The sequence below is a fragment of the Dipodomys ordii genome, unplaced genomic scaffold (assembly GCF_000151885.1).
Source record: "Dipodomys ordii isolate 6190 unplaced genomic scaffold, Dord_2.0 Scaffold26, whole genome shotgun sequence".
Taxonomy (NCBI): domain Eukaryota; kingdom Metazoa; phylum Chordata; class Mammalia; order Rodentia; family Heteromyidae; genus Dipodomys; species Dipodomys ordii.
Window position 1 is genome coordinate 15,445,087 of NW_012267242.1, and position 11,382 is coordinate 15,456,468.

At 42.0% G+C, this 11,382-nt stretch overlaps 1 protein-coding gene across 1 annotated transcript in view; it reads right to left on the reverse strand.

Annotated features, from left to right (window-relative positions):
* The window catches only part of Ash1l (ash1 (absent, small, or homeotic)-like (Drosophila)), a 152,004-nt gene that overhangs the window by 53,794 nt on the left and 86,828 nt on the right, over nucleotides 1–11,382 (reverse strand). The window contains exon 5 of the mRNA XM_013015249.1: nucleotides 1,791–2,535. Coding sequence (XP_012870703.1) covers nucleotides 1,791–2,535 — 745 coding nt within the window. The remainder of the gene's footprint in view (nucleotides 1–1,790; nucleotides 2,536–11,382) is intronic.

Sequence of the window (11,382 nt, forward strand, 5' to 3'; positions counted from 1 at the left end):
CACACACACACACACACACACACACACACACACACACACACACACACACACACACACACACAGTTTGCCTGCGATGTGGAACAAAATCTCACACACACACACACACACACACACACACGTTTGCCTGCGATGTGGAACAAAATTATAACACATACACACACAGAGGCAGAGGTAACGGCAGACAGTCAGCGAGGGATGGATAGGAAGAATATGAATTTAGAGAAAAACATGATGATATGATGATCAGGGGAGAAATATACACCCCCTTACCCCCATCCTCCATGGCCTTGCATTTATGTGGATTTTTCTGCCTGGGCTGGCTCTGAAGCATGATCCTCAGATTTCAAAGTCCTAAGTATCTGGATTACAGGCCTGAGCCACTAGTATCCAACTTTGAATTAGCTTTCTTGTTCCTAGCTGGCACCCTACCACTTGAGTCATATTTCCAATCTAGCATATTGCTATAAATATTTTAAGACTTTTCTACCTAGTCTGGCTTTGAATCAAAATCTCTGATGTCAGCCTCTAAGCTACCAGCCCTGGGTAATTTTGGCATAAACTTCACACAGTACCCAATTTTTAGTCTTCCACAAACGATCTCCAATCCTATTTATCTTCTTTTAAACTATGTTTTATTTATTCCTCTTCTGATTCTTTATTAATCAACCTGGTAGGAAGTTCATCAATTTTTTCATTTGTCGAAAAACTTTAGCCATCAGATATTTATTTGGTGGTAATGAGGTTTGAATTCACAGCTTTGAGACAATGTTAGGCTAGCATTCTGCTACACACCTTCAGCCCTATATTTTACTGTTTTGTTTTTTAGAGAGATGTAACCTAGTAAACTTTTTCTGCTTAGGCTAGGATACAGACCTGAGTTACAGTGTCATCAGTGATTCTATTTTCTTTTTTTTTTGTGGGTCTCGGGGCTTGAACTCTGGGTGTGGGCGTTGTCCGTGTACTCTTCAGCTCAAGGCGAGCGCTCTACCGCTTGAGACACAGCGCCACTTCCGGTTTTCAGGTGGTTTATTGGAGATAAGAGTTTCACGGACTTTCCTGCCCAGGCCGGCTTTGAACCGTGATCCTCAGATCTCAGCTTCCTGAGTAGCTAGGATTACAGGTGTGAGCCACCAGCGCCCGGCTTAGTGATTCTATTTTCATGTGCTTCTATTAATATACAGGCTTCATATCCTTCATGATTTTGTGACTTCTTTGTTCATCAAAGTTCCCCTCCCAATCCTTTGATATATAGAACAACTGGCCTTGAACTTTCAATTTTCCTGTCTTATCCTCCTAAGTGCTACAATTAAAAGTATGCACTATCACACCTGTCAAGAACTTTTTTGTTGTTTTGTATTTTTATTGCCAGTACTAGAGCTAGAACTCAGGGCCTGGGCTCTGTCCCTGAGCTCTTTTGCTCAAGGCTATGCTCAACCACTTTGAGCCACAGAATTCTTCTGGTTTTTGAATAGTTAATTGGAGATAAGAGTCTCATGGGAGTTTCCTGCCGGGCTGGCTTTGAACCGGGGTCCTCAGATCTCAGCCTCCTGAGTAGCTAGGATTACAAGCATGAGCTACCAGCACCTGGCTCAGGGACTTTTTTTGGGGGGGTATGGGCGGGGTGGTGGGTTTGGTTGGTTGCGGGGCCTGTCCCTCAGGTCTTCAGCTCAAGGCTAGCGCTCTACCACTTGAGCAAATCAAACCCAGAGCCTTGCAAGGCAAGCACTCTACCCCTGAGCCACCTTACCAGCCCATGGCTCAGGGACTTTTTTAAAGAAGGAAATAAATACCTTTTATTATTTTCTTGCTCCTCTTCTTCTACTAATGGCTTCTGCTTCTTCCTAGTCTGTTCTTCCAATAACCAATTTTTCCTCTTCAATCCCTTCTTATGTTCTGAATTCAAATTTACACCTTGAACAACGGCCTCGATTACATCAGTAACTGTATCAGGACTGAGGTGAAGTGGTGATGCTTCTTCACCTTCATTTAAACTTGGATTGACAAACTGGGCAGCAGCCTGGAATGCTTGCATGGATACCACAGCCTGGAGTGGACATTTCCTAGGTCGACCTGGTCTGCGTTTCACAAAGTTATTTCCTGTTCTTGCCTGTCTTTGAAGCTTTTTGGCTTTTAAAATTTTATTGACATGGTCTAGGTTTTTCTTGGTGGCCAAGATTTTGTCATAATTGCACATTTTCCGAGCCTGGCGCTGCATAGCTTCCACTACACTTCTTTTGATATGATGGGAGGAACAGCTGCTTGTTGACAACTTCTCAGAAAGGAGTGAAATGTTACTACTGCAAGAGTCACTTGGGGTGGTAGGCACTAGAAGACTATCTGGTTTTCCCAGGGTTCGCTCCTTGCTGTGGCTACAGCTTAGACTGGAGGGGGGAGGTGCAGAGGCAGTTGCAATCACAGCATCAATATTTTTCTCCACGGGCTCTTGGTCTTCCTGTACCATCCGCTGTAGCAAACTATCCACGGAATCGTCCACTGAAGAAACCAATCTTGGACTTCGGGAGGAAATTCCGTTTACTAAAAAAAACCAAACAATAAATTACATATAGACAAAAACTGATCATACCTAGTTACTGAAATAACTTTCTTCTCCTTTTTTTTTTTTTTGTCGGTCGTGGGGCTTGAACTCTGGGGCCTGGGCACTGTCCCTCAGCTCTTCAGCTCAAGGCGAGCGCTCTACCACTTGAGCTACAGCGCCACTTCCGGTTTTCTGGTGATTTATTGGAGATAGGAGTCTCATGGTCTCTCCTGCTCGGGCTGGCTTTGAACCGCTATCCTCAGATCTCAGCCTCCTGAATAGCTAGGATTACAGGCGTGAGCCACCAGCGCCCGGCTTCTTTTCCTTTTTTTTTTTTGTGATAGTCTCTCACTACATAACCCAGGATGATCTCCAAGGTGTTATTCTCCTGACTCAGTCTTACCAGCATTTAGGATTTACAGGTATGGCTAGATAAATTTAAACACCCATAAAAGACAAGAAAGGCAAGTTAAATAGCATAGAATCATATGCATTCTTCTTTTACAAGTATAGTGGTCTTTCTTTAATAAGAGACAACACAATAAACATGATAAAATCAAAATTGGCCAAGCTTCTTTAATAGCATGCAAATTTAAAATAACTCTCAGCCAGGTACTAGTGGTTCATGCCTATAATCCTAGCTTTTCAGGAGGCTGAGATTTGGAAGATTAAGGTTCAAGATCATCTTAGCATGTAACAACTTAGAGGAAAATAAAAATTATATATGAAGCTGGGTGCCAGTGGCTCAGGCTTATAATCCAAGCTACTGAGGAGGCTGAGATCTGAGGATTGCAATTCAAAGCCAACCTGGGCAGGCAAGTTCGTCTGACCCTTATCTTAAATTAACCATTGAAAAGCTGGAAGTGGAGCTGTGGATCAAGAGGTAGAGGATTAGCATTAATCAAAAAGCTCAATGACAGCACTCAGGCCCGGAGTTCAAGCCCTAGGACTGGCGCACACACACACACACACACAATTATATATGAAAAAGACCATCTTATTGGGTTGTGGGTTGCTTCATTCTTTTCATTTATTTACCAAATTTGACAGATTCTTATCTCCAAATAACCAGCAAAAAGCCCGATTTTTTTTTTAACTCTACCTCTAAAAGGAGGCATAATGTAGGCTTGGAGGCATAGTTTGAGTGTTAAGCTTAGCAAGCTCAAGGCACTGAATTCCAACCACACAGGGGCTGGGAATGTGGATTAGTGGTAGAGTGCTTGCCTAGCATGCATGAAGCCCTGAGTTCAATTCCTTAGTATCACATAAACAGAAAAAGCTGGAAGTGGCGCTGTGGCTCTTACGGTAGAGTGCTAGCCTTGAGCAAAAGAAGCTCAGGGACAGTGCCCAGGCCCTGAGTTCAAGCCCCAGGACACTGCCTCCCCATCCCCCTTTTCCCCCCCAAAAAACCCCACCGAATACAGAAAAGAAACAAACAAAACCCAGTTGTCAAGCTTTTACTTGGGCTAGGCCAGATCTCAGCTCCTGAGTAGCTGGGATGAGCTACCATGCCTAGATTAGGAGGGTTTTTTTGTTTGTTTGTTTGTTTGTTTGGTGGTACTGAGGTATATGCTTTCTAGCCAGGAACTCTACCACATCTCTAGTGCTGATTTTTTTCCCAGTGATTTTCAAGATAGAGTCTTACAAATTTTGCTGTTCAGCTGGCCTTGAACTATAATCTTTATACTCTCAGTCTCCTAAGCAGCTAAGATTACAAGCATAGCTTGGCCTTGAACTAGAATCTTTATACTCTCAGTATCCCAAGCAGCTAAGATCACAAGCATAGCCACTGGTGCCCAGTGTAAATTCTATTTTTTTTTTTTGGGTCCGGTCGTGGGGCCTGAACTCTGGGCCTGGGTGCTGTCCCTCAGCTCCTCAGCTCAAGGCTAGCACTCTACCACTTGAGACACAGCGCCACTTCCGGCTTTTTTCTTTTTTGCTTATTTGGTGCTGAGAAATCGAACCCAGGGCCTCATGCATGCAAGGCAAGCACTCTACCACTGAGCCACCTTCCCAGCCCCTAGTGTAAATTCTAATACTTGCTTTTGTTTGTTTCAAAGAATAACTTTTATCTATTTTTTCAATTTATGGACATAATATTCTCAAGTCTATTATCCTTTTAAATTATGTATGACTTGTAATGAACTTATTTTTCATTTCTGGTACTGCTAATTTGCTTTCTTTGTTTCTTAATCCCTTTGGCTAAATTAACACATATTCTGTATGTATATACACACATACACAAAGGATTACTGTTAGTACTAATTGTTATTTCTGGTCCTATCTCTCTAATATCCTACTTCCTAATTTGGGTTTAATTATTCTTTTTTTAGTTCCCTAATCTGAGAGTGAGTCAGATTCAGAACTTTGTTATTTAGCAACCTAAGGTATAAACAGCTTTTGTTGTAATTCTAATTTTGCTCTGACTTCATTTTTATTCACTTCAAAGTAGTATGTCAAACTTAGTGTTATGAATTCCTTTTTGACTTATAGGTTATTTATATAACCCATTACTTATTCTTACATATTTAGAAATTTTCAAGGTATCTGGCTAATGAATTCTAATTCTAATATGAGCCTAAAATATATTATGCATGACTTTTTTTTTTGTTGGTCGTGAGCCTGAACTCTGGGCCTGGGCGCTGTCCCTGAGTTCTTCAGCTCAAGGCAAGCGCTTTACCACTTGAGCCACAGCACCACTTCAGGTTTTCTGATGGTTTATTGGAGATAAGAGTCTCACGGACTTGGGGCTGGGAAGGTGGCTCAGTGGTAGAGCGCATGCCTTGCATGCCAGAGGCCCTGGGTTCGATTCCTCAGCACCCCATAAGCAAAAAGAAAAAAGCCGGAAGTGGCGCTGTGGCTCAAGTGGTAGAGTGCTAGCCTTGAGCTGAAGAGCTGAGGGACAGCGCCCAGGCCCAGAGTTCAGGCCCCATGACCGGACCCAAAAAAACAAACAAAAAAGAGTCTCATGGACTTTTCTGCCAGGGTGGGCTTTGAACCGTGATCCTCAGATCTCAGCCTCCTGATTAGCTAGGATTACAGGTGTGAGTCACCAACACGCCCAGCCCTATATGACTTTTAATGGTAGCTTTGTAAAATTTCTTGCAAGGACCCTACAGATGGTTACCAGAATTGAAATATGTCCAGTGATATATCAATTGCAATATATTTTCAATTTATAATTGCCCTCCTTTTTGAACATTCACTTTATAAGAGTGGGGCCTAGCAGTTGTAAGCAAAAATTTAGTAATATCCATCAAATATGCCTAAACATCTTTGTTGCAATTTTTTCTCATTTTATTCTTTATTATTACTACTACTATTACTACTATTTTATTTATTTTGCCAGTTCTGGGGCTTAAACTCTGGGCCTGGGTGCTGTCCCTGGGCTCCTTTTTATACTCTATCACTTGAGCCACAGCACCACTTCTGGCTTTTCCTGTGATTAATTAAGGAAAGAGTCTCATATAGTTTCCTGGCTGGGCTGGCTTCAAACTGTGATCCTCAGATTTAAGCCTTCCTGAGTAGCTAGAATTACAGGCATGAGCCACTGGCCCCCAGCTCTCATTTTACTTTACCGTGTTTCCTCTATTATAAAAACCAGACTCTTATTTCCAACCCTACATAGAATCAATAGTAGCAGTAATAACAACACAAGTTAACATGTACTTAAAGAGCAATTTAAAGACAGAAGTTTCATATAATCAACTTGTTCTTCAGTGTAACAGTTGCAAACTAGATAAACTATAACCCAGGGCTGGGAAAGTGGCTCAGTGGTAGAGCGCTTGCCTTGCATGCCTGAGGCCCTGGGTTCGCTTCCTCAGTACCACATAAGCAAAAAGAAAAAAGCTGGAAATGGCATTGTGGCTCAAGCGGTAGAAAGCTAGCCTTGAGCAGAAGAGCTGAGGGACAGCGCTCACGCCCAGAGTTCAGGCCCCACGATCGGATCCAAAAACAAAAACAAAAATAACCCCAGACATTTCCCACCCCCTTATTTCCTAAATGACTCAACACTGTTCAAATCTTTCTTGACTTCTTAGAAACAATGATGTTGACTATTCCTTTTTAACATTTAACACATCCTTTTTCAGATTTAACACTGTCTCATTTTCTCTAAATTAGTCTCATTCACTAACATCTTTTCTTTCACTTCCCCCTCAAATGCTAATGTCTCAGATCTCTATACCTGTAGTCTTATTTTATATTTTTCTTGGGAAATATTATTCACTACCAAATTCAACTTTATAAAAAACTGTTACATCTGTATCTCTATCACAGGTGCCTCTGAAATTATACACTAACACTTTGAAAGTTTTTTTTTTTTTTTGGTTGGTAATGGGACCTGCACTCTGGGCCTGAGTGCTGTCCCTCAGCTCTTCAGCTCCAGGCTAGTGCTCTACCATTTGAGCCACAGAGCCACTTCTGGTTTTCTGGTGGTTTACTGGCTATAAGAGTTTCATGGACTTCCTGCCCCAGCTGGCTTTGAAAGGTGATCCTCAGATCTCAGCCTCCTCGGTAGCTAGGATTACAGGTATGAGCCACTGGAGCACGGTCCTCAACTGTTTTGTTTTTTTTTAACTTTCAACTGTTTGTTTACCATCTCTCTCAATCTTACAAAGATAGTTCAAAATTTAATTTGCTACACGTATCTTGAACCTAGGTTCAACATCATCTTACCTTAGTCTCCACAGTGTTGGGATTGGATAGGTATGAAAACACCATGCTTGTCTACAAATCAAATGTAATATATCCAAACCTGAAGCCAGAAACTACTGTTTTGATGCATTTCTTCTGTCATACTTCATTCTCCGTGCATCCATCTTTCTTTTTTTGTCGGTTGTGGAGCCTGAACTCAGCGCCTGGGCACTGTCTCTCAGCCCTTCAGCTCAAGGCTAGCGCTCTACCACTTTAGCCACAGCGCCACTTCCAGCTTTTTTTCTGTTTATGTGGTGCTGAGGAATTGAACCCAGGGCCTCATGCATGTGAGGCAAATCTACCACTGAGCCAACTTCCCTGCCCGTAATGTTCACTTTTCTAAAATGCATATGTTAGACTATATTATTATTGTTATTTATTTTTCTGCCAGTCCTGGGGCTTGAATTTAGGGCCTTGGCACTGTCCCTGTCCTTCTTTTGCTCAAGGCTAGTACTCTTATCACTTCACAGTGCCACTTCCAGCCTTTTCTGTTTATGTGGTATTATAGAATCAAATCCAAGGCTTCATGCATGCTAAGGCAAGTACTCTACCTCTAAGCCACATTCTCAGCCCAACTGTATTATTATTATTATTATTGTAAGGGGGTCGGTTGTGGGGCTTGAACTCTGGGCCTGGGTGCTGTCCCTCAGCTCTTCAGCTCAAGGCTTGCACTCTACCACTAGAGCCACATCGCCACTTCCACCTTTTTTTGCTTATGTGGTGCTAAGAAATCAAACCCAGGGCCTCATGCATGCGACAAAAGCACTCTACCACTGAGCCACCTTCCCAGCCTGACTATATTATTATTGATAAACATTTATTACTGACCTCCCTTCAAAAGATTAGACTTCATAGTTCCCAATGACATAACTTGCTCAAGCCACTAAAATGTGAGAAGTAGAGTTTATTTAGTTCCAGGAGTGGGGTTTGAACTCAGAGCCTGGGTGCTAGCACTTAGCTTTTTGCTCAAGGCTAGTACTCTACCACTACTTAAGCCACGTATATAACTTGCAGATTTTTGCTGGTTAATTGGAGATAAGAGACTCACAAGACTTTTCTGCCAGGGCTGGCTTCAAACTGTGATCTTCATATTTCAGCTGTCTGATTAGTTAAGATTACAAGCATAAACTAACAATATTTGGCAAGTAGATTTCATTACTAAACTGAAAATTTCAAGAGCTTTACTAGTACCTCTTCCTTCCTGCCACAAAATAAGCAACATTCTAGATAGAAGTTGTTCTATCAGTGGGATCCTAGAGTGAAGAGAACATGAAACAGTCTTTCTTGATGCATACAGCATTTAAAAAAAAAAAAAAAGGGCTTCTTTTAAGCCACCAGGATGTGGAGGTCATTCTTCCAGCATTGCAAATGATAGACAGTTTTGATATAACATCCAAAACATATCTCTCTTGTTCAAAATCCTTACATAGCTTCTAAATGAAACTCTAACAGTTTTAACTCTTTTATTTATTTATTTTTTTTGTCGGTCGTGGGGCTTGAACTCTGGTCCTGGGCGCTGTCCCTCAGCTCTTCAGCTCAAGGCGAGCGCTCTACCACTTGAGCTACAGCGCCACTTCCGGTTTTCTGGTGGTTTATTGGAGATAGGAGTCTCACGGTCTCTCCTGCCTGGGATGGCTTTGAACCGCGATCCTCAGATCTCAGCCTCCTGAGTAGCTAGGATTACAGGCGTGAGCCACCAGCGCCCGGCAGTTTTAACTCTTGAATGCAAAAGCAAATCACGGGTAATGAGCTGGGTATAGTGACTCATGAGTATAATTATGAGTGTAAACCAGGATTATAGTCTGATACTGCAGTATCAGACCAGCCCAACCAAAAGACAGTGAATAATTTGTGTGTGTGCCGGTATGGGTCTTGAACTCAGGACCTAGCCTCTTTTAGCTTTTTTAGTCACGGCTGGTGTTGTACCACTTGAGCCACAGCTCCACTTCCAGCTTTGTGGTAGTTAGAGATAAGATTCTCACAATCTTTTCTGCTTGGGTTGGCTTTAAACTGTGATTCTCAAATCTCAGCATTCTGAGTAGCTAGGATTATAGGCATGAGACCATATACACTCAGCCTTTAAATGAACTTTATTGGGGTCTACCTAAACTAGGATAATGACATTCAAGTCTGCAAGCCAAACTCAGCCCAAAGACTAATTACTAATTAGTGGTTGGAGTTTGGTGCTGGTGGCTCACATCTGTAATCTTAGCTATTCAGGAGGCTGAGATCTGAGCATCAAGGTTCAAGTCCTGCCCAGGCAGTTTGTGTGACTCTTACCTCTAATTAACCACCAAAAAAACTGGAAGTGGAGCTATGGCTCAAAGTCTTAGAGTGTTGCTTTGAGCAATAAACAGCTCAGGGACAGTACCCAGGCTCTGAGTTTAAGCCCACAACCAAAAAATTAAAAGCCTAAAATATTTCTTATCTATCTTTTTACAAGGAAGTAATTTTTTTTTGTTGGTCATGGGGCTTGAACTCTAGGCCTGGGCGCTGTCCCTCAGCATTTCAGCTCAAGGCCAGCCCTCTACTACTTGAGCCACAGCACCACTTATGGATTTCTGAGTGGTTTATTGGAGATAAGAGTCTCACAGACTTTCTTGCCAGGCCTGGCTTTGAACCACGATCCTCAGATCTCAGCCTCCTGAGTAGCTAGGCACCCGACTCAAGGAAAGTTATTAATTTTAGAATAAATTAATGAGATTCCAATAACAAATATCAAGGAGGAAAGTCACCAAGTTGTTTTAATCGTTAACAATAGTGAGAATATGTAACCCATAAAGTTTACTTTTACCATGAAACTATTTTGTTCATTGGAACTGAATAAATAACTTCCAAACATGAATGAGAGATGATTATTCTCTCAAGGATTCATACATAGTACCAATAACTTGCATGTTAAATTCTGTAACAGTAATGTACAAAATGCTATAACATACATAAACTACAAATTACATAAACAATTGGGATAAAGAGGATATATTACTGACACATACACTATTATATATTGAATTTGAGTAAACAAGTAGGATAACACAAACAATAGCACCTCCAAAGAAAGGCACAAGAATGACAGGAGCTGGTAGCTCATGCCAGTAATGCCAGCTACTCAGTAGTCTGAGATTTGAGAATGGCGGTTCAGAGCCAACCTGGACAGGAAAGGCCATAAGACTCATCTCCAATTAACCATCAGAAAACTGGAAGGGGTGCTGTGGCTCAAGTGCTCACCTTGAGCTGAAGAGCTGAGGGACAGTGCCCAGGCCCACAACCAACAAAAAAAGGAGAAGGAGAGAGAGAGGGACAGGGAGAGGAGGAAGGAGAGAGGGGGAGAGAGAGGGGGAGGGGGAGGAAAGAAAGAAATGGAAGGAAGGAAGGAAGGCAGGCAGGCAGGCAGGCAGGCAGGCAGGCAGGCAGGCAGGCACAAGTCCACACACAAAAAAGTTTTTTGTAGAACATACTGTTTAGTATGACAAATCCCAAGGATGTGATGGTGGTTAGAAATGAGGTTGTAACAGATTATACCACATATGGTTTATTTTTTTTTTTTCTTTAGTACTAGGTTTTACAATTGGGGCTATGTGTTAGGCAGGTGCTTGGCTATTTCAGCCATATCCCTAGCCCTTTTGCTTTATTTTTCAGATATTTCCTCATTTTGTGCCCACAATTGTGGCATGTGATCTTCCTACTTTTACCCTCCTACCTTGCTATCTCTCACATGCCTAGGATTACAAATATATACCATATACCCAGCCTTGTTCTTTGAGATAGGGGAAATGAGTTTTTTGGGGTTTTTTTTGGCCAGTCCTGGGGCTTGAACTCAAGGCCTGGGTGCTGTCATTGAGCTTTATAGGTCAATGCTAATCCTCTACCACTTGATCCACAGCTCCACTTCTGGATTTTTGGTGGTTAAGAGTCACACAAATGTTCCTGTCCAGATTGGCTTTGAGTAGCAATCCTCAGATCTCAGCCTCCTCAGTAGCTGAGCTGGGATGACAGGCGTGAGCCACTGGTGCCTAGCAAGAAATAGATTATGTTTCATCGGTTTGGGATTTTGCTAAAATACGAGACTTTGAAATATGGATAAAGAAACCTTAGTTATACTTCTTTATAGAAATTCTGTTTCATGAATACTGTTTTTTTTTTTTTTTTTG